This window comes from Lutjanus erythropterus, chromosome 11 (assembly GCF_056507025.1).
Source record: "Lutjanus erythropterus isolate fLutEry1 chromosome 11, fLutEry1.hap2, whole genome shotgun sequence".
NCBI classification, from domain to species: domain Eukaryota; kingdom Metazoa; phylum Chordata; class Actinopteri; order Lutjaniformes; family Lutjanidae; genus Lutjanus; species Lutjanus erythropterus.
Window position 1 is genome coordinate 3156590 of NC_139327.1, and position 23933 is coordinate 3180522.

A 23933-nucleotide genomic window follows, 5' to 3' on the forward strand; every position below is an offset into this window, starting at 1 on the left:
AGCAGCAAAACTTGGCTCCTGGAGAGGAGTAGCAACAGGCCAGACAGGAGGGACAGCGGCAGCTGAAGAGGACAGCGTGTTTACTGCAGAGACTGCAGCTCACAATCCGCTGTGGCAGCACCACCGCTGGCTGTTTGTTTAAACCAACCACAAGAAAAAACAAGCTTCCAGGCTACTGTAGCTATCATATGCTGCCAAGGCTTTTGTTCTGCAAAAGTAGTTGTGGTTTAATCTAAACTCGTCTGGAGAAATGATAAACACTTCTAGGAGTTTTTTCTGGTTGCCTGGCAACCTCACTGGTTGTTAACTAGTGAGTTTAAGAGGTGCTGGTAGTTGCCTTGGGGCAGCAGACGGCTAGTATTTTCCCTATTTCCAGTCTTTGCACTAAGACAAGCTAAGCCTAATTAAGCTAAATGTCTCCTGCCTTTATATTGACATATAGCATCAAGACATGAGAGTGTTATCAAGTCTAAGCAAGAAAGAGCATTTTCCCATGTCTATTTCTTTAAAGTGATACAGGCTTTAAGTAACAAAAAGCTAACCCTAAAACAACATTTTACAGAACCTAAAACCTGCATTTTTTCTAATGGCCAGCAGGGGGTGAATCTACTGGTTGCACATAAAAGTCTGACTGTATGTACTCTTATGGCAAAATGACCCAACTTCTCACTTGAGTTATGACTGAGTAAACAGTTTCCTAACAAGTTAATGGTCTCAATCACTAGTTTCAAGTCTTCTTAAATACAGCATGATGTTTGAAATTGTAAATGTTGATGCATAAAATGATGGTCCCATGTGGAATGACTGACAAGTCATTCTCAGTGAGTCCGTCCAGTGCAACACACAGAGGCCTCAAGACACTCAGATCAAATGGTAAAACTTAATTACTTCATTACTACATTGCCTATATCTCACCTAAAATGTAAACATGTCAAAAATACATTTATTGCACTGTTAAGTTTTAATATGAAAACGAACACGACCTGATCACAACCAGGCAATTTCAAAATGAGATGAAATGAAAAGTCATATTGCAATATCGATAAAATTCAGATTAATTGACCCTTCACTAAGCACCAGCCTCCTCCAGTTACTGTTGCTAAGCCTGCCAAGCTTTCCACTGTCACTGCATCTATGCAGTTTACAGTGATAACGGTGGCAGAGTTAGCATCAAAATTGGGAATAATTTATTAAAACACAAGGTCTTTGATTCCTTAGAGATGTAAACAAAAGCAGCTTCTCATTTCTAGTTGATGATAGTGGAGTTTGTTGGCTAAAATAATGTCTCACAAGCAGTGTAGCTGGCTGATGTAAGCTAATGCTAACTCCTTGAGTCAGATGAGAAGTCAGCTGTTTTAATGTCTCCATCTGACATGTTTTAAAACAAGCACCATGGGAAAGTGTATGTGTGAAGTTAAGTGGCGCTAACAGCTGCGTACATGATATATGATAGAGTAATGCTAAAAGACTGAGGCTAAAGCTAGCTTACATCTCAGCAAACATCAGTCAGATGGTGAAATACAGCAGGTATATCTATATGATAGATGACAGAACACACTCATTATTGTGGGGAAAGGAAGGACAGGGACTCGATTAGAGCAGCAGACCTTGAGACAGGTCACCCAGCCAGACCAGCCGGATCACTATCACAGAAGAGAACCAGGATAAGAACTAAGCTAATCCAGCTAAGACCTGAGACAGCGAGCCAGAGTGAGATGCAGAAATGCACAAGGCCATCTTTGATTCTGCACCCTCCCACAGTTTGTCTGGAGGTAAAGTTACTGCAGCTAGTAAGCTAGTGTTAGCTGGACGTGCTAACATTCGCAGCTTATGTTAGAGCAGATGAAGACAGAGTTTAATCCATTCACCACACATGCTCTTGTGTTTCACGTTTTTGAGGGATGACAAAAAAAGATGCCACCATCCAGACTCATGAAACGCCTCAGAGCCTGATGCACATCTTCAACATGTAGAGAAATGGAAAGCTTGCTAGCTCTGGTTACAGTTACTAATCTATGATTGGACAGTTGCTTTTGGGAGGTGAGGCTTAGCGAAGGGTTCAACAATACCACCAACCAACGGGTGATTAGATCATCACTTGGGTCATGGGTTAAAGTAAGCACCCAAGAAATGAAAATACTGAAATGTATCCACTTTGATATGTGTCTACTTCTGTGAGTTTCCTCCCAGAAAAACCCCAGAAAGCAGAAGTTTCACACCGATTTTTTTTTTACTGAATGTGCCGTAAAAACTGCAAAACTCAGAAATATAACTGACTCTAAAGTTAACAACACAAACAGGAATAGCTGAGGGGTGGCTGCATTACAAATGTAAAACTAGTGTAAAATACAATAGGAAAGGTATTATCTGTCACCAACGCTGTGTCAAATTTATACAATCAGGCATGTACACACAGGAAAACAAGTAGACATGCTCCACATGATCACCATGGCAAATCATTAGCTGCTCCTGCCACCCACTCCTCACTTATTTCATGGTGGATCCTGCAGCATAGTGCCGGCCAGAACACACTTCATGTGTGTCTGATGAAACAGTCAAAAGTGCTCTTGTCAAAGCCAACATGAGAACACAGTGCTCTCACATCTCATTACAACGCACATCTGCTCACAGTGCAGAGCCTGTGGTGTTATATATACTGCACTTCCTTGACAGAAGCTGAGATAATGAGACATTTACATAAATCAGCTGATAAACAGGCATGTTTGGAGACGAGTGTACAGACCTTCTCATGCTTCCTTCTGCCTGCCATGTTGTCCACTGGCCTTCTGCTCCTCTTTCTTTCTTTGGTGATAATGCAGAGATATTGACTTATACGATGCTGGTATGACAAGTGCTGTCATACAGTAAAGCTGCTTTCTCTGTGTTTGTGTTTCGCTCCCTGCTATGACACCACCTGTCACACCCAACTGCACACATTCAGGTCAGAAAATGTCCAAATCACAGGACTGCAGATGAAGGAAATCCTTGACAGAGTTTTAGCTAAAATGTTCAAGCTTTTGGATTGTCCTTGATGTACATGCAAAATCTGTGTTTGTGCAATTAAAGCCTTTTACATAATTTAATGATTATTAATCAGGTAATACTTATAATTACATACAATTGGTAGAGGTGTGCATAAGACTGTCATTATATTGTCTTAACCATGACAAATACTTGGTATTATGCAGTGAGCAAGCTCACTCAGTGTGAGCACGGGCAGAGAACTGGGGAGAGACTAAACATTTTGCATTTCAAATATGCCCTGCAGGTAGACACACCCCTCCCTCGCAGCCATTGGCTAAGGGAAGGCAAAACAAACTTTGACAAAACACTGCGAACAAAAACGAGATCTTCAGTGTCTTAAGCAGCTCTCATTCCGGTCCTGCCCAGCTCTTAGCACCAGTTAGAATCCCAGCTAGGTGAAACACCTGGAATGGTCCAGAGTCCAGATCAATCAGAGGCAGAGTAGGGGTCTGTCTTCCTGCAAGCCATGCTGGGTATGTGTGTCCAGCAAGTCAGTTAAATCTCTCCCCTGACCTCTGAGACTGATGGTAGCCAGTTTGACTACAGGGAATACAGTACTGAGGTGGCTTTCAGTTTGCTCCACAGCTAACTGAGCTAATTAAACCAAGCTAACTAGCTAACGCCAGCTGCAAATAAAGTTTAGCCTACTTTAGCAACACGTAAGGTAGCTAACTACTATTACTACTAACTACTATCTGGCAGCTAAATCACCTTGGTATTGTACTCTGTCAGTAAACTGGCCTTATAATAATTAATGACATCTTTATGACAAGTCCAAATGGTACCATTTTACTTGGAGTCCAGGAAATTATTCATGACACAACATGACGATTTGTATTTGACAGTGTAATAAAACTTAGCAACATCTTTCTGACAGGTCCAAAATGTAACACTTTAGTTGAGTGTCATAACCAACCACATATGAGTGTATAATGTAATGTTAAAGCTTCACAGTTTCTTCAAGTTTGAAAATGCCAAATTGTCATGACAGAGATAAATTAATTTCTTGACTGATGCCAAGCTGTCATGAAGATATTTTTGTCTTAATTGATGTCAGGTTGTCATAAACACATTTCTTTTTGTCTTGGTTAATGTCAAGTTGTCATAACAAAGACATTTTTGTCTTAATTAATATCAAGTTATCATATGTAAATTTTTGTTCTGGTTAATGTGAAGGACTTCAACTTTGTATTAAAAATGCCATAATTGACATGAACGATGACAGTCATAAACATTCATAGAGCCTGGTGTCAGGACACACTTATGACAGTGTAATGATAGTCTCATGCACACCTCTTCAAATGAAGTGTTACAGTGAATGAATCTGAATAAAATGATGTGCTCACCTGACAGTCTGATATGGACACACGTTTAGACTCCACAGTGGGCCTGCGAGCCACACGAGGGGAGATGTGTGTGTATCCTCCTCCAGACCCTGACGACAGGTACGTTCCTCTCTCCTGCAGTGACAGCTTCCTCCCAGTCAGCTGAGGCCGCATCGGATGAGTCCTCCTGGGCTGAGGCCCGTCCCTCTGAGCCCCGCTATTCCTCGCGCCGTTGGCAGCTGAGGCGTCTGAGTCTTTTGTCGTCATGGCAGCCATGGTGTCTGTGAGACTGTCGGCCTGTTTGTCAGAGTCAGGGTCCAGCCTCTCACTGCCAGGGTCACTGCTCGTAGCCATGGTGGGTGGGGAGGTGGCAGCGGCGCGGGAGCAGGTGGCGGGGAGAGTACTGGGGAGTGCCCACCAGCATCAACGTGACCTGGGCCAGCCTGTGGTGGCAGTGTTCAGAGTCTCACCAGAGCTGGAAAGACACACAGAGAGGCTGTGAGCTCAGACAGACACAGCAAAAAGAGTTGATCTGCAGTACACACAGTTGAATCAGGAGAAATCATTTTTATCATTTTCACATGACAGTTCAGAAAGGGTGTCCTATATAGAACACTTCTGACCATTTCACTGTTCGAGATTTGCTCATTATTAGGACATCATTTCTCTTGTGACCCCCCATGAAAAATAATTGCCCACCCCTGCTGTAGACTGTAAAAATGAGATGTTGCAGTACCCTTTTTTCCTTCCTGGATACTGATATCTGAACTTTGTGAAGCAGCTACTGATACTGAGTACCGATCCGATACCAGTGCATACATGATTGCTATCATTGTTGTATGCCTGAATTGTTCAGCCCTAGATAATAATAATGGATACTGTGATACTAAACCTGATATAAGGATTTAGCTTAGATTTCGTCTTTTTGTGGTGTTTAACACTGTGTTACAGTTAAGTGACAATATTTTCTGAGCTTCTTTGTTTACATTTACCTCAGCTGACTCACCACATTCTTGGTTTTTATATTCACATTACATGCAGTTTTTCAGAACTGTCTTGTGTCTAAAAGCTGTAACCTATAAAATACTGTCACTTTATAACAAAAGAGATTTACATGCAATGATTGATTGATTATTGAATTATTCACTACTATCAACTATTCTGAACATCAATTAATCATTTTGAGACATTATTTAAATAAAAATGTTCAAATTCTGATTCCAGCTTCTCAAATGCAAACTTAAAATCTTTCTGTTGTGGACATTCGACATTTGCAGACATCAGCGTGGGCTTTGGAAAATAGTGATCAGCATTTTTCACCATTTTTTCTAATTTCACGGTCCAAACCACTCATCGATTAATAAGTGAGAAAATAATCAGTAGATAAACTGGTGATTAAAATAAACCTTAGTTGCAGCCCTAGTAAAAATATTACAAAAGTTGATCTTGTCAATATTCCCAATCAAAATCAACGTAAAAAAAAAAAAAAAACAATTTAATTACATGAGAATTAAAACCTTTGAATTCTAGCACAGCTCTTTGTCTGAAGCTTCGTCAAGCTGTCAGATGAAACAGAAAACGTCATCAGTGTGTGTGTGTGTGGGTGTGTGTGTGTGTGTGTGTGTGTGTGTGTGTAGTTTGGTCGGTCAAGTTACCTACAGTAGACATGCGCTCATAAATGGAAATAAATGTCCCCCTGATAAAACCAACGCGAACGCTGTGAATCTTATTATGCTCAGTGCCTGTGGTCACGGCTCCCTGCATCCCCATCAAATGCTCGTGGGCGGGCTGACACACAAAGAAATGCACGACTGAAGGTATTGTGTGCGTACAGTATGTGTATACACACCCAGATATTAGCACGATTTGTTTATTGTGCTTTTTCTCTTTCATCTTTAATGAGAATCAAGTCAGTGGCAGATTGCCACAGACAGAATATCAAAGCTCTCTCATACATCTGGTTCACGTTTTGTTCTCCAGATGGAAGAACAGAGATATGCAAAGCTGGTGCCAAAGTAAAGGGCACTTGAAGTCCTGATCCTCAAACAGTGTACGTCTATGGGACAGCAGGAATCAAGAGGACTAAGTGTGCAGGTTGTTTTCTTCCCAGAGGAGCCACCTGGGTCTGTATATGTGCCGTGAAGACACAGACTGAAGAGTCAGCTCTTGGGGTACGAGACAGGACGTGGTCAGTAAAATGGGCCATGTTGTGCTATTCCTGAAGTGTGTCAGGAAGGTAGAGCTTCATACTCAAAATAACACCGTGTTCCACTTTGTCCAGGTGGGTCACACTCATTCATGCACAGCCATGGCTTTAAGCAGTGGTTCACATTTTGGCGTGCTGACCTGCCTCTGAGGATAGAGCTGTCATTGGGCTGGTCGGTCAGTCAGTTCAGGACTTTGGTCCAGACTGAAATATCTCAACAACTATTGGACAAGACAATTAGGATGGCACAATTAATCACCATAACACAGTAATATGGACAAATGCAATATCAAAATTGCAGAGCCAGAACCAAATAGTTTTTTTGTTTTTTTTTGATAAAGGAAACATCATTATAATGATGTACTGTAGTGCTGCAGGGATGACCTGACCTAAAAATCTTCTTCTCCGGATGAAAGAAAACATGTTTGTTTAGTTCAGACCTCAACAAATATCACATCATCACCATTTCAATAGTTTTTTCAATGAACATGAAAATTGTCATGCAAAACTGATTGTTTCCACTAATCGTATCACATGTGGCAATCACAATTTCAGTCAAAATCACAATATGACTTTTTCACCAAACTGTGCAGCCCTACAGACATCATTCTCCCCGAGGGTGAATCCTTTAAGATTTCAGTGATTCAGAGCTGTTTAGCTCAGTTGGTAGAGCGTTCGCCCCATGTATGGAGGCTGTCAGTCCTCTGCAGCAGCTGCTGGTTCAGCCTGTGGCCCTTTGCTGCGTGTCATCCCCTCTCTCTTCACCCCCCTTTCCTGTCTACTCTTCAGCTATCCTGTCAAATAAAGGCAAGAAAAGCCCAAAATCATAACTATAAAAGAATAAAAGATTTCAGTGATTCACTGACCATGCTTCTCGTGCCACTATGAAGTTGATAATGTTATGATAGGGACAGCTGAAGATATGACAGGAAGGGGGGTAGAGAGAGAGAGAGAGAGAGAGAGAGAGAGGGCTACAGGCAGGATTCGAACCGGCAGTCGCTGCAGGGGACTGACAGCCACAATACATGGTGCGCACGTTCTACCAACTGACCTATAGGGGCGCCCTGACATTTGTGGTTTTAAGTGAAATGTCTCAACAACTGTCAAATGGATTTCCATGAACTGGCATTCAGTCTTCCTTCCTGATACTAATTCCAGTATCCGTATGTTGCCCAGTACTGAGAAACAATCCAACTCCAGTGTGTTAATAAATGAAAAACTCAGAGTTCAATCCAATCAGTAAAGAGTCAGTTCTTCAACACAACCCAACAACAGTTCAGTCCGCTCCAGTTCACAATCACATAAGAAAATCCACTCAGAAAGTCCACTCCAGGTTTTTACAGCACATTCCCACAAAAAAAAACAAATCAGGAAATAAATAGAGTGAAATAACAGCATCTGCATCTACACTGTATACACTGTTGAGGTTTCTTTGTCAAAGTTTCCTCCTCTTTGTACCACGAAAGGGTTCTTGGTAGAACCCCCGGGGTGTGTTTTAGATAAAACCCTTAGAATATAAAAGCACTGTTGGTGGAAAAAAGTTTCTCTGGATGGGCTCTTGTTAGCACCCTTAGAAGATGGAAAGGTTCTGGATAAAATTCTCACACAGGGTTCTGGGTAGAACCATTACTCCAAAGAATGGTCTCTGCAGAACCTCTCATAGGGGGTTCTGGATGAATCATTTCACAGATGGTTCTAGGTGTAATCCTTCACGTTGGGTTCTAGGCCGAAGCCCCTGCACACACACACACACACACACACACACACACACACACACACACACACACACACACACACACACACACACACACACACACACATTTGCATATTCCAGACGACTGTTATTCAATCTATGTAAATCTGGAGTGCAGGAAAAAAGCTTTTAACTGTCAGCGGCGAGGAGGAACGTATTGTTTGACTCCTGACTCATTTGAGCAAAAACAAAAAGGAACTGTCATATTTTGCTAATTCCTCTCACAACTAGTGATTATCTGTCTGTTGAAACGGGTCGCTCTCCGCCGCAGCGCCGCCAGCACGCCGCTGCATGTGTAAGTGAGCAATATCCCGGTGGAAGTGGGAGGCAGAGAGCAGCAGGTCTACTTATTAATTTCAGCTGCACTGACACTTTTATTTGTTTACAGAAGCAGGTAACCACATATTTCCATTACCGAGGACAATTTTTCATTAGGTTGAATATTTGCTCTCATATATCTTATTATTTTCCACTGCAGACATCCATCTTGTCGTATGAATGTATGAGAGAGAATTAAAGACTTTTGCTCTCTATACGCTCCACAGCTATGACATACGACACACTGACACTGATCGACACACTGTCAGGGGAAGCTCATGGCTTCATATGAGATAGAACCGTTAAGTCCTTTTCTTATCTGTATGTATTTTTGGAACGGAGGATGAGGTGATTTCAATTTCCACCATCAGGAAATTCACACACCTGGATCACTCATATCATGAGGGGGTTGCATTGTGGGTAATATAAGTGTCAGAGGTTGATAAGGAGGAAGAATGCATGGACTAAAAAAGACCACCTCGATTTTTACATTACAGCTATAATAACATGGTAATAGCGGGTAATAATTAAGTAATACCATGTAATTACCACAGTAATAACACAACAATAGCTTGTATTAACAATGAGTATATCTGGGTTATATTAGACCAAAATGTTAGTAACAGGGTAATAAGCAGGCTTAGAAAGTAACAGATTACATGTACTTGAAGTTTGAGTGTGACATGTGAGTAACATATACTTACATACATTTAAATGTGCATAATTACTGCTATTAATCCAGACGTACATTTGTGCTTAATGATGGAAGGAATACCTGGACAAACAACAAACATAAAACTAGGGGTGTAATAAAATATTGATTATTGTGATATTATGTTTTGTGATGCTGAATTCATTCACTGTATTGTGATATTGTGATCCATGGCTGTGGCTCATTTTGACTGCTCTGACTGCATTAAAGAAATCATGCATTTGGTGGTGTTTTCTTTGTACTGATTATAATTTTCCCAAAATTAGATTGAAAAAACAAACAAACATATATATCACCTTACTTATTGTATTGAATTGTTGCATCATAACCCCTGTATCGTGATTTGTATCATATTACCAGACTGTTTCCAGTCCTACATAAAACATCATATCATGATAATCATTTTCACTTCAAGTTATCCAAAAGTAACAGAATAATCAAGTTACATTACTTAACTATTGTGATACTTGGATTTGGTTACTGAGTACATTTTTAACAGGTAATTATGAACTGTACCAGAATACGTTTTTAAAGTAACACTGGTAATAAGTTGTAAAAAACAAAGTGTAATAATGAGGAAACACATTTAAAGAGAGCAATAAGGAAAAGCTATTTAGAAATAGAATATATCTTGGTAACAATATGGTAATCTGCTACCAGCAAATTGGTTATTATCAACACAATCTTTGGATTACAAATGCTCATATGGAGACATATAGATTGATACAATATTACTGATACTGATACTATCATCAGAATACCTTCAAAATGTTCACTTCAGCTTCCTGTTCCAAACATTGGCTTTTGTTTCAAGGTAACAGAGTACAAATTAAATGTTTAATGCTGTGGTACTTTCTGTTTAGTAATGGTGAATCAGAGATTTGCTTTTATTTTTCTTATTTTATTTGTTTTTTCCCTTCTGTTTTTTATTTATTCTGTTATTTTTCTTTTTGAGGATAGAGTATTTACCTGTATGGGTGGTATATGGTTTATATGATTATTATTATTGTTTCAAGTTATGTGGTGCATGTCTTTATTACATTTATCTTAAGTTTTACCTGGGAAATGTGTTTTTTGTATACCTATTTTCTATATCATTATCTATGATATTGTGTTTATTAACTGAGTGCAGGAGTAATGACGTTGAGCTGGATGTGGCAGTGAAAATTTTTGTGTGTGTGTCTGAAGCTTGTGTGTTACTCACTTGTCTGTGTGTGACCGTCTGACCCTGAACCAGACCACTCTGCTCCTGTTTTTAATCATGTAGCTGCTTTAATAAAGACTTTTGTACTTAAACAGTGCAGTGTGTCTTGACTTGTCATTCTTCACCGTGCATCAGAAGCCTGTTTTGTGTCATCTTAATTTGAATTTAAGAGAGAAATTAAATAATAGGTGTACAGTACATTTGGAATTGGCCAAATGCCACATTTCTATCTTTACTTAAGTTGAAGCTCCTATATTAGGCTGTTTCCATTTTAAAGGTGTTTTCAAAAAATCTATCATATATGAATTATAATCTCAATTCCATGTTTGATAAATTGTATGGAGTTTAAAAACCTGTAATAAACAAAGGAACACATTGAACTTTGAACCAGGAATGTGGCGGCCTTGTTAGCACATGCTAATTTTCTCGTGTTTTGGGCACAAAGTGCAAAGTAGTGTAACTGTCCACTACATGGCACAAGAGAACACCCAGGAATTATACATTATGTGCCAGCATATAATGCTGGCACATAATGCCACTCACAAACCTTACTTCCTGCTGCCAGTTGGTGGCGCTATGACTGCAATTCTTAATTAGCATCTAGATGTCTCCAGGCCAGGACTCTGATCAAGTGTTTGTGTGGGGCAGATAGACAGGTTTCAGTGTAACAGAGAAGCATGTGCAACCTGGGGACAGAAAGCAGGCTGGTCCACACAGCACAACCAGTGTTGCCAACAGATTTAGCAACTTTTCAGACCCTTTTATTGACTCTACTTACAAAAAGTGAGTAGCAACAAGTAGGGATGTCCCGATACAACTTTTTCACTTCCGATATGATACCGATATTGCAGCCTTGAGTACTGGCCGATACCGATATAGATCCGATACGATATCAGCATGAATCATACCTACTTTTATTACTTCTTTTGTAGTGTGGAATGTTAGAAAAGACTTGATCAAGTGATGTTACTCAAACAGAGAACAGTAGTCAGCAATCAGAGTCACCTATGGATAGAAGTGCTGGAGCGGAAAATGGACTGCTTATCAGAGCGCTTATATCGGAGATTTTAGATGCAGTCCGATAAAATCCGATACTCATTTTTTGGCTGATATCAGACCGATATCAGATATCAATATCAGATCGGGACACCCCTAGCAACAAGTTTAGCAACTTCTCTCTCTTCCTCTGTCTCCCTTTGGCCATGCTTGGATGTCTAGAATGGAACCCCAGACTCATGAAAGATCTTGCGACACTGACTCTAATCTAGACCATGTTCTTGTGAGAGTTTTGTAAATCACAGGTTTCCTTTAGAGCTCTGTATGACATGGAGTTGTCTCTGTAGCCTGTAAACATGTAAATGCTTTGTTTGAGCGCTCACCCCTCTTTCTTTCTGGATCTTTGGCTCAGTGTGTTCCTATACAGATCAGATGTATAGGTTATCTGGTCATTTCTCACCATTACTGACAACTAATTTATTGGTGAAATCTGCACGATCCGAGTTACTTTCCACAGTATGCAATCACTGCAATTTCATCATTATCCCAAACCTACAAAGCTGCCACATGTGTCTCATGTCTTGTACAACATGTTTACAGTAGTTGTTTTCACATGTGGCTGGCTATAGTACCTCCTTTGAGATAATTATTGAGTTATTGACGCTAAGGTTACAACCTCCTCCTGATATGGTTAATAAGGAGGACAAACAGGCTCAATAATCAACATAAACCAGTTAAATTGAGCAAAATTAACAGGACATGTCAGCAACACATGAAGTAAACATTTAATTGAATATCAAACTTAGTAGGACGATCTGATGATTATACTGACAGTCAACTAAACATTTTATATAGTTTATTAATTTGATATGAAAGACAAGAAAACAGTTCTGATATGGCATTTTATGATTGAGTCAGTAAGGATTTACAAATCATGCAAACTGAACATTGATTACAACATTAACAATAATCATTTGATCAGCTTTGATCAAAGCTGTTTTGCCCCGAGTGTGCACACACCCTGTAATGTTAATCTAATGGACAATGTGTACTTAAGTCACAATGATTATCTGTTTTATGGCAAAACATCGAAATCTGCTTTGTTGCAACAGGAACGCCATTTAATAAAAACTCACAATATTCACGATAAAGCACAATAAAGGTCTTAGGGCTTTTCTGAACACATGCAAGTTGGATCAGGTCCACCTGCTGATTGGAGCATATCAAAATATAAAACATGTCCTCTTCAGTCTGGGGCTCTTATTAAATATGAAGTTTTGGAAATGACCACTAAATTAAAAATGGCCGACTTCCTGTTGGGTTCAGGCTGTGACTTCATGAGGCTTTTTTGTGTGTCTGGACATGATACATGTCCCAGCTGACTTTGGTACGTCTAGTACGTCTAGCCTACGTGCCGTCTGGGCGTAGCCCATCACCAAAACACCAGAATCAAAATTTTCACCACATTTGTCATGTTTCATGAGTGTCTGAGCATGTTTAGCACCTCAAAAATGCAATCAGTTTGTCAGGAAAATAAAAAGAAATGCTTACGTTACACCAGGGTGCCGATCTGTGCTCAGGCTTTCATAAAGATTATTTGGAGGTGCTCAATATTCTGCTGTTAATGGAAGAAATTAGGACGATTGATGCTTTCTCTCGACAAAATGTGCTGCTGCCGCGGCAAGTTTCAATATTTCAGGCTCCTGTAATTATGAAGCATTTTCATTTAATTAGGTAAACAGAGTCAGGAGAAATAAAATGGATAGGTTAAACCAGCAAGAAGCTTGAGCACAATGTGAAGTCTTTCCAATAGCTGCCATCTTTCAACTAGTTAGATGCAAAGAAGCTTCAGCAGAGCCAATTACAGTAGGAGGAGAGCGTAGGCTGAAGAGGGTGAACAAATGAATCCATTTGGCTCCATTAGTAAACCACTTTCACCCTTAACCTGGCTCCTATTTGTCTCAGTCATCATTTTGTTGGTGCAGACGGCAAACAGAGCCACCCGAGGCCAAAATCAAAATGAAATTCTTCATTTGCTGGCAGAGAAAACTGGAACAAACCTTACTAAAGAAAATCATTCATCAAGTGGATGTTCCTTCATGAGTGTTCTGTGTATTTGGATGTTTTTCTGTACCTCCTCTGGGGTCCTTGACAAAGTGCAAAGAGCAGGCACATCATCTATAGTATATATTCAACAGAGAGCTGAACGTCTCACAGTTTAGTCAAAATGAGTCTGACCTTGCAGACCTGCAGCGATTTACGTGATCTGAAAAATACATACTTTATCCTGCATGTAACTGCAGCATGCTACAGGTAAATGTTGAGAGCAGAGGCCGAGGCTGATGCTCTAAGTGTACGTTTGGTTTGCTCCTCTCTTCCTTTGACAGGAGGAGGCGGTGAATTTCTTCTTCTCGCTCATCCGAACTCCTCATCAGCTGTGAAATTGAATAGCTGAAGTGAGGTGCAGCACCTTACTCAACAGCATCAAAGACAATCAACTTTGATTGTTCGCTGATTACAAAGATGTGATTGGAAGACAATCTGCATCACAATGACGTTAAACCAGCAGAGGTCTTTTTGCATTTGCACATCACATGAAAAACACAGTGAAGGTGTAAAGTGTGTCACTTTGTCAGGTTTTCTGTAGGGCTGAACAATTCTGAAAAAATATCTAACTGCAATTATTCTGACTCAAATTGCAACTGTGATATGATTGAAGGTCGGGTTTAGTTTTTTAGTCCACAAAACACTGCTGGAGTTTCACACAATTACATTTATTGTTAAACTGTGAAATATCCTGCCTTTAATACATATCTTCGTCGCAAGTGTTAGCTAACTTTGAGGAATCATTGCAAAAAATGTGTCATGTATATATTCTATATTCTGTATATTTATTTCACATTACTACACGGCACTGTCAAATGCTTGATTCTGATTGGTCAATTACAGCATTCTAAGGTCTGTTATTTCTGTATAGCAAACCGTTGCTATGGATGCTGCTCTGATGGACTCTGGCAGATCACTTCCTGTCATATCAATCCGCAGAAAGATGTCTATGTCTCCCTGCAGTAAGAAACTGTTGTTTTCTGTTGCTCCATCAGAAAAAAAAGAATGTTTTTCCAATATTAATTTAAATATATTTGGAGAGAACAAAACTTTGGATTCATGGTTCATGGCTGACCAGTCCCCAGTCAAGAAAAAAAGGGGAGAGGAAAACAGCGCAGAAAGGTGAAAAGACACAAGGAGCTGGACGACAAGGAAAAGGACAAAATTGAAGAAGACAGACATGAAGTAAATACTAAACAGAACACGGTATGGACCATGACCGTGAAATGTTCAGTTTAATATGAGTTATAATGCTTAGTAGACTCGTCTTCGCTGTGGAGTTACCATTGCTTTTTTCAAGCGGAAGCAATGAAATCTTTTCTAAACCAATACAACATTATTTAAATCAACATTTTATGTCAAACTTTTGATTTCTTTAGTAAGTAGCTGTGTAATAAATGGGATCATGTAGAACAAGCAGGTCACTATAGAGAAATAAACCCTGACAGGGTAATGCAGGACCCTGACACCAAGCATTTATTTCTCTATAGTGACCCACTTCTTCTACATTATCCCTTAAATAACAACCTGTTCACTGTACATTATCTCTGACTAAAAAAAATATCAGCCGATATTATTAATATCTGAATTTTTCTCTCCCAAATATTGGCACTGGGCCCAAAAATCCAGTATTTACTCATCAGGATTAAAAAAATTAAAGATACTCATGTTGTTATTACTCTTCTACATCATGTCTCGTGTAAAAAGAAACAAGGATGGAAGCGTTGGGTGTAAAAGTAATCTCTCAATTACAGTTGAAACTTTTTAGTTCTGATAATCGGTTAATTGTTAGCAATTTTGCTTGAAAATTTACCTAAAACTCTGGATGGTTCAAGCGTCTGAAATGGGAACATTTGTGTGTCTTACAGCAAAGTAAACTGAAAACTGAACAAAACAACAGCTGGAGGATGTTACCTGAAGCTCAGGACACACTGATCAAACAAAGCAGTTCAGGTCAGTTAACTTCAAAAATGACCTGAAGAGGATATCTACTTTGCACTTCTTGTACTGTTGTGTTGAAAGGTGGTCTGTAAACACAATAACTGACAATATTGAAAAAAATCTGTAGCATGCAGTGGTTATGAAGACAACAACACAAGGGAGCTTTTCATCTTTGTCTGCTTTTGTAATCTTTCCTGGAGTTGGAACAGAGCACTGCTGCAGGCTGTTGGAAAAGGTTACACCACTTATAAGACGTCAAAACACTAATCACAGGGACAGCATCTCTCCAGGCGAGACACTGATGGTCACTTCGAGGTTTTTGGAAACTGGTGAGTACCAATCAGGCTAGATTAATCAGGTCACAGTCCAGACATTTGTGCAAAGCAAACACCAGACCTGCACTGTCTCTACTTACTGTGTCTCATTCATTATGTATTGTTTTAGTTTTTGTACATTTTAGACATGTGACTGTGGTGGTCACTTCACCTTCTGCTTCTATTCTTTAACACTGTTGCAGAGCACTTTGTGACTCGTGTCTGTGAAAAGCACCTTCTTCTTCTTCTTCTTCTTCTTCTTAGTAAGTAGGAGAGACATTCAGGGGACAGAACCACACCATCAGTCCTCTTCAGCTAATAACTAGGCTTGGGGAGTAAGAAATTACTTGTAATGGGATTATGTAATCTGGATACAAAAAACTGTAACTGTATTCCTTTACAGTAACAGATAGAAAAAAAAGATGTAATCTGATTACAGATACATTTAGTAAAAATGTGGATTATTAGTGGGACTACAGTTTTCAAATAAATAAGGACATCCTACCATGCACACACACACACACAAACACACACACACACACACACACACACACACACACACACACACACACACACACACACACACAGCTGACAATTCATTATCATGAGCTCCAGTGAAAAAATGCTTCACTGGGTGGAAATTTCAACATGTTTTGTTTAAATCAATCAATCAATCAATCAATCAATCAATCAATCAATCAATCAATCAATCAATCAATCAATCAATCAGTTGTGCACAACAAAGGAAGGAACAGGTGGACAAATTAATAAACCTAACAACAAACATAAAACTCTTATCTATTATTAATCAACTATTAAATTAATCTGCATGTATTTTGGTCATTGATTAATCGTGTTGAGTTGCTGATTTTTTTTTTTTTTTAAGAAATTTCTCTGATTTCAGCTTCTAAAATTTGAATATTTTCAGGTTTCTTTACTTCTCTCTGACAGTAAACTGAAAATGACTGACATTTCATGGATCAAACAACTAATTGATTCATTGAAAAAAGAAACAAAAGATGATGAAAATACCCTAAAAACATTATATTGGGCTAATTAATTTCACCACCACCATTTTATATTGAGGTAATCCAAAAGTAATTGAAAGGAATCAAGTTACATTATTTTACTGTGACACTTGGATTACATTACTGACTATGTTTTAACAAGTAATTAGTAAGTGTAACAGAATATATTTTTAAATAACTCTCCCAACCCTGTAAATATGAAGCTACTGCCAGCAGCCAGTTAGCTTAGCTTAGCACAAAAACAAGCTGGCTTGTTCCAATGGCAACAAAATCCATGGTGATAACAGTGCTGAAAATCTGTACTCGAGTACAAGAACTGTTAAATTGCTAAAATATTACTCAATTACAAGTAAAAGTACTGGTGGCCACTTCCTGTTTTATTTTATAGTCTTGGTTCTCCCTCGTGTGTCTTGTTTTTACTTCCTCTCTTTGTCTGTTTTCCCGCCCTTTTGATTGTCATGTGTTTCACCTGTTTGTCCACCTGTGTCTCATTAGTTCTATTTAGTCCCTGTGTTTCTCTGTGTCTTTGTCAGTTTGTTGTGTTTGTTCCTCATGTCGGTCAGCTTGGATTCCTTCTGTGTGTCAACCGTGTTTTTCCCCTGGACTGTTTTTTGAGTTTACCTTTGTGGATTCAGTTTCATTGGTCTTTGGATTTTTATCTCCCTGCATCTGAGTAAGCCTTTGTTTCTTTTGTTTAAATTCATTAAACTTTTTTTGAACTGCTCCCCACTGTCTTGTGTCGTCTACATTTGGGTCCACCTAGCTGAACTGTAACATATACTTAAGTAAATGTACAAAGTATTTGTCTCAAAAACTACTCAGAGTATTAGTTACTTTTAACCGTTGATGTCACAGTCAAATAGGGTTGCCAATTTTGTGCGTTTTCCTGAACCAGCATGCAGCTCTGAGGGGTGTACTACGAAGGAAGCTCAACACAGCCAGGCTTTCTACGCATGATCTGGATCAACAAAGCCTAACACTGCAATCAGAGATGGTGGTTATCGACTCACTTAGTTAATCCAGGCTTTCGTCTTCAGACTCTGTGCGCGCTCACATATAAGGGGCATTTGTTGCGTCATTTCACTCTTCTTCCGCATGAAATGAAGCGATCGCAAGCCACTTACTTAAGTCAAAATCATCAAGTTGTTATAATTATGAGCTGTGGAAAATATACAAAATACATTACGGCAAAAAGCAACATTGTTGCTGCAAATAAAGCAGGAGAAGAAGAATGATGTCAGAAAATTACTGATGGACTAAATGTGGTATTAATGCTGCGGTTTATTCTAACATGAAAACTGCACATTAAACAATAAAACTCCATACAGCAGATTTAAACATGATGAAGTCTGTCCTATGATGACAGAGACGTGGACATCACTGAAGTTTTTGACCAAACCAACGTAAGATGAGTGTAACTGATTTAAGATTGGCTGTGATAAATGATGATGAATTTTCTAATCAGTGATCTGAGCTGCAAAATCACCAAGACACAACAGATAACAATAAAAAGTATTCAAAGTGTCTGTAGTTGTTTCATCATTATTTTAGTGTGTGGATTATATACCATGTCAATTTAAAGTGTTAATATGATCTGAAGCAAACGGGGAAAATTACTCTGCATCACCAAACTGAGGTTACCACCATGACAGCGCGATGCATACAGTTTGTGCCGCTGTTTCATTTTTACATTATATGGATTCGTTCGGTGATATAACGAACATACAGCTCAGCAACTTTTCATTTTTAATGTCTTCCCTCAGTTTAAAAGCTATATCGCTCATAAACAACCTTGTTAGGACAATAATTAGTTAAAGAACTGCATTTTTTACAGATGATTTAATCTGAAACTCGAACATAACCTGCTCCCGACCAGGTTATGAGTTAAGTATAAGTTACCATGGTGATCTAGCCAGGTTAAAAGAGAGCCACTTTCGTGACACTGAAAATCCTGGCTTTAGACTCAACATAGCTCGCTAACCCATTAATCTCGCTTCGTAGTTACAGCCCTCTGGTCTGACAGGCAATAGTTGACATTTAGGCATTTAGGCTATTTCATTTTTGGGTGAACTATCACTTTAATTTCCCTTATTCAGCAAATAAGGTAAAATTACTGCCATGTGTATTGATTAAACATGCATCAATACATGTTTTAAATTGGTTACATTGTTAATGGTGACTAATCGATTTACGATTAATCATTAACATCCTAACTCAAAATGTGTGCTGCCACAGCATTTTGTTTTGTTTTTCATCAGTTTCTTACTGTTTTCATTGCCCCTTTTGTGATCAGATCACCTGATTGGCTACAGATGAAAGGTTTGGATATTAATTTTAATTGTACTCAGTACTCAACTACAATTTTAAAAGTAACTACTTAGATTATATCCTGTAATACATACTTAAGTACAAGTAAAAGTACAGACTTGAAAATCTACTCATACAAGTACAAGCACCCTAAAAAAACTACTCAACTACAGTAATTTAAGTATTTGTAAGTAGTTACTTCCACCCCTGGCAATTAGTCCCTGTTAAAGTAACCCTTCTAATAACAAGATGACGTTGACTTGGGCACATCTGTGCTGGTTGCACTTTGCTGTCTTTCCTCAGTGAGATATCAAAGCTGTGTGTTTGTGCACAGACTGCTGACCTGCGCAGTACGCAGGCCTGCAGAACATACAGCGAGGTAATCTCCCCACACTAAGTAAATGTCAGCTGATCAAAAGAAATGAAATGTCTTGCAGTTAAAAGTACGAGCTGAATCTTTGAACCTGTCTCCCTCCTGCAACTTACAGAGAAGGTCAAATGAGAAACATTTACAGTGGTGCTGGTGCTGAGGCAGTGTGCGTACATTACACTGCTGGATGTCTGTGTACTCTGCTGATTCTGCCGGGCGCAATTTGCATCTTTGTGCTGATTAAAAGTTGATTTCAATGCCAGACTTCAACACTATACTGCACTGCAGCAGCTCTACACAGCTTTATCTCCACTGTTCACAGCTTTACAAGTGAAAAACATTCAAAGCTCATTAAAGAGCAAACATCTGAAATTGAACTGTGTGTCTAATTAAAGTGCACTGTTATTAGATTAACTTAATTTGTAGTATCAGATCAACTAAACAGACAGTTGGAACACATCTAGCATCTCATTTTGACCAGCAAAGATTTTTAATAAAGACCATCAGTACAGATGTTAGGATATAAATGTCACAAACCTGCCCATACACAATATCTTGTCTTAATTTGTGAGCATTTTAATGTCAAGTCAACAGCAAAATAACAAGAATTCAGTGCTCCCTGCTGGAGTTTAGGCAGACTGGAAACAGCATTAGTGCAATCAAGCGATAATAAAAATCTCTACTAATAAAATTGTTTTAGGGATTAAGTATCCTGTTTGTTTTCAATAAAGAAGACACAGTTATACTGCAGGGTTTTACAGACTACACACAGGCCGCCATCAGCCCAAACCACAAGTCTTCTTGAACAGAGAGTAAGTCAGTCAGTGTAGCAGAGAGGAGTACCAGCACGGAAACTAAGCCATGAGCAAAAGAAGTTCCAATACCTGGTTAAAATAGCTTACATACAGCTCTACACCTCGCTTTCAATTAGTATTCAAGGATTCATGAATATGCAAATAGTCCCGCCTCCTCCACACACCACAAACCGCCCCACTTCTCTGTTTTGCTAGCTAATCATGGTAACTAGCTACATCCAGGTTCTGGGCGGGGCATCACTGCTTATGATATGTATAGTGCCAGCCCCTTGATTAACAGGACTGGGTCCTTGAGCCTGTTTTTCAGACTGTTGTTGCTCAATGCAGTTTCAAAGCAAGCCATTAGAAATGGTGTTTTCGGCTTATTTCGCTCATGAGATGTCTTCTGACACATGAAAAATACCACATGGACAAGTTGATAAGGTTAAAACCTGATTTTCACTGGAATGAGTCTTTAATTTTACTGCTTAAAACAGGCCCATCTACCTTTACTTACGAAAATATATATGTCCATTTAAAACAATATAAGTGTCACTACCCACATACATCCTTTGGAATGGATGATAAGCGATACATCCACTAGATGGCAAAAGTCAAAAGTAGAGTTAAAAGTTACTCCAAATACTCGATTTTTAACCTTTTCTCATCACGTCTTGTGGTCGTGTTTAAAACATTTGCCTACACTGCCCTTGCAACTTGTAGTAGTTCTGTTCTATTTAGTCCATATCCATCAGAAAACATGGACAAATATGGATGAAATGAACACAGACAATGAACAAAGACTTTGTCCGTATCTGTATCTAATGTTAAAACTACTATGAGGAGTTTTTAATTCGTTATGAAAGAGTCTCATTTTATTACTGTTGAACTATATAAGTTAACCAGACCATCTGCGAAAGGATCATCTACTTCAATATAGTTGTTCCTCACGCCTGCTACTGAGTGGGATTCTCCTTCAAACCAGATAAAACAAGCCTCTATTTACATTCACACAGTTACGCTGAGTCACATGTTAGCCAAAGCAGGAGGAGATTTTATAAGGAATTGTGTTTTTTTGACGGTTTTTATTTTTGTGGTCATTACAGTGGAATCAATACCACTTTTGTCCACGAAGGCCTCCAAAATCAACAAAATAAGAAAGTTCCTTTCAGTAGTTTTAAGCATAAATGGGCCTTAAGTGCATGTTATATTTAGAAAGAAAGCCTTTTCTGACAGGAAACCACTGTTATGCAAGCCAAACATTGCACTCTCTTGCTGAACAAAAACAGTGATTTTACGTCACTGGTCTACTGCTGCCTTTATCAGAGGCTGGAATCTGAACTAACTGAAAACACCAACGTCACATAATAACACAAACAAACTAATCAAAAGAAGCATGTTAGACCAACAACTCGTGTGATCTGTGAGGAGTTTTCCAGTGGAGTCTGGTACAAAGAGAGCAAAAAAACAAGAAAGGCACCACACTTACTGTACTCCTGCTGCTTCTCCAAACTCGGGGTGTTCTGATTGCAATCTATTGTAATATCAAGAAGTACATCATACAAACCCACTTCATAAAATCTTAACTATCCCTTTAAAGATACTGTAAAGCAACAATAAATGTGTTCAGAGTTTGTCACACAACTGAAATATGTTATTAACCACCCAGAAAATTAGTGCAGTATGAAATTAGCCCAGCAGTTTTATTGGACATGTCCAGACATGTCTGATCCACCAGAGCCAGAGGACAGGGACAGGATGGTATTTCTTTTTCTTCTGTGTCAGGTTGTTGGAACTGAAGTGAGCTGAAGTGAACTGCTGGACTGATTTGGACTGAGAGTCACTGAAGGTACATTTGTAACTGACCGTTAGGGAGTGGGAGGGGAGGTGGAGGTCATGTTATGATCATGTATCTGTTCAAGGGAATTCTATAGTCTCAGTCCCTCCACGGAGCTGTGATGTTGCGATTGCAACAATTCATACTAATTGAACCAATCACTGTGAATTCTGCACTCTGACCAATCATTGTGGAGTCCCCCGTGCATACATCATGCACGAACTAAGAGTTTGTTTAATTCTTTACTATTTTTGCATTTATATATTTCAGAAATGTATATGTTTATCACAGTTACTGAAAAGAACATAACATTTGCCAGTGTTATTGACATTTATCAACACACTGTGCACTTTTATATTTGATCATTTTGTGCTGTTGTGATTGAGTATGAGCTCCACCCCCACCCCCCTTCAACTACAAATAAAAATTTGTTACAATTTTTGTAATCCTGAGCCTCAGAACAGAGTGCAGTTTTATTCCCCCTGGAACACGCTGCCTTTGATTTTAATGAATCATACAAAAAACACTGCAACTTTACTGCAAATTTTCACTTTCTCCCACAATTTCATTACAAAAATACCTAAATACTTTGCAGAAGAAAAAGAAAAACAGTTCATGAAATCCTGGAGGGACAATATAGTGTTGGGGGACCATGGCTCTGGCCATGTTTCAGGTCCACCCAAAAAAAAAAAACCTGAATGCAGATATTGTGACCAAAAGTGAAACGGTCCAACTCTACAATTCAGTACTGCATAGTTCTTAGTCTCAGTTTTCAGCAACATGTATTATGTGTTTAGAAGAAAACACAGACTTTAATATCAAATCAGAGCTCTCGGACTGCAGCGTTTTTTTCCTTCCTGCTCTCCCTGGGTCCACAGGTTGATCAAGCCTTCCTCTGTCACATCTCATCTAACTCAAGTGAACGATAGGTCACATTAACCACAGAGAACACATAACACGAGGAGAGGGAAGGGTGGAGAACGTCGACTGGAGCGAGCCTCGGGAACAGCTCAGATTTGCATGGCTTTTGTGTGCATGGACTCACGCACCTGCCCACTCAAACAAGCCCACACACACACACGACTTTGGCTTTTGAAAAGGGATTAGGAGAGACATTTCATCCCTGATACACACACACACACGCACACACACACACACACACACACACACACACACACACACACACTAGAATTAGCGTTTCCCATGTTCCTCTTGTTGTGGTAGCAAACAGTTGGCAGTGATTACGCCTCATCATCTTTGACTGTGTGAGCCTCATTCATATGGAGCAGAGTGTACAGCATCTTAAGGGCCTCTGGAAACAGCGAGAGAGCATGGTGATCACATATCAGCTGTGATCAAAAGAAACTCCCAGCACTACAAATTTTGATGAAGACACTTAATGTCAAAGGCGACTTCTTCTTCGAGGCAGCCACAGATGCAGATGCAGTATCTAAAACACCTCATCAGAGTCACTGATACTCACTGCATCACACCAGCAGCTGCAGTGAGCAAACTACAGCACCCAGAGAACAACAGTGATCCACTTAAAAAAACACAATATCCTCCTGAAAGTGGCTTTTGAGACCTAAAATGAACAAAGTGAAAAGAAAATCCACCGTGGTGACATTTCAATAACTTTTTCAGAACTTGTCAAGAACAGAAATGGAAATAAGTCAAATGTAAGTGGAATAAATTTGG

The 23933-nt window shown here is 39.2% G+C and overlaps 1 protein-coding gene across 1 annotated transcript in view; it reads right to left on the bottom strand.

The window, feature by feature from the left end:
* camkk1a (calcium/calmodulin-dependent protein kinase kinase 1, alpha a) overlaps positions 1 to 23933 on the bottom strand; it is a 132683-nt gene that overhangs the window by 75663 nt on the left and 33087 nt on the right. Inside the window, exon 2 of the mRNA XM_084730464.1 lies at positions 4371 to 4824. Coding sequence (XP_084586590.1) covers positions 4371 to 4703 — 333 coding nt within the window. The 5' untranslated portion in view covers positions 4704 to 4824. The remainder of the gene's footprint in view (positions 1 to 4370; positions 4825 to 23933) is intronic.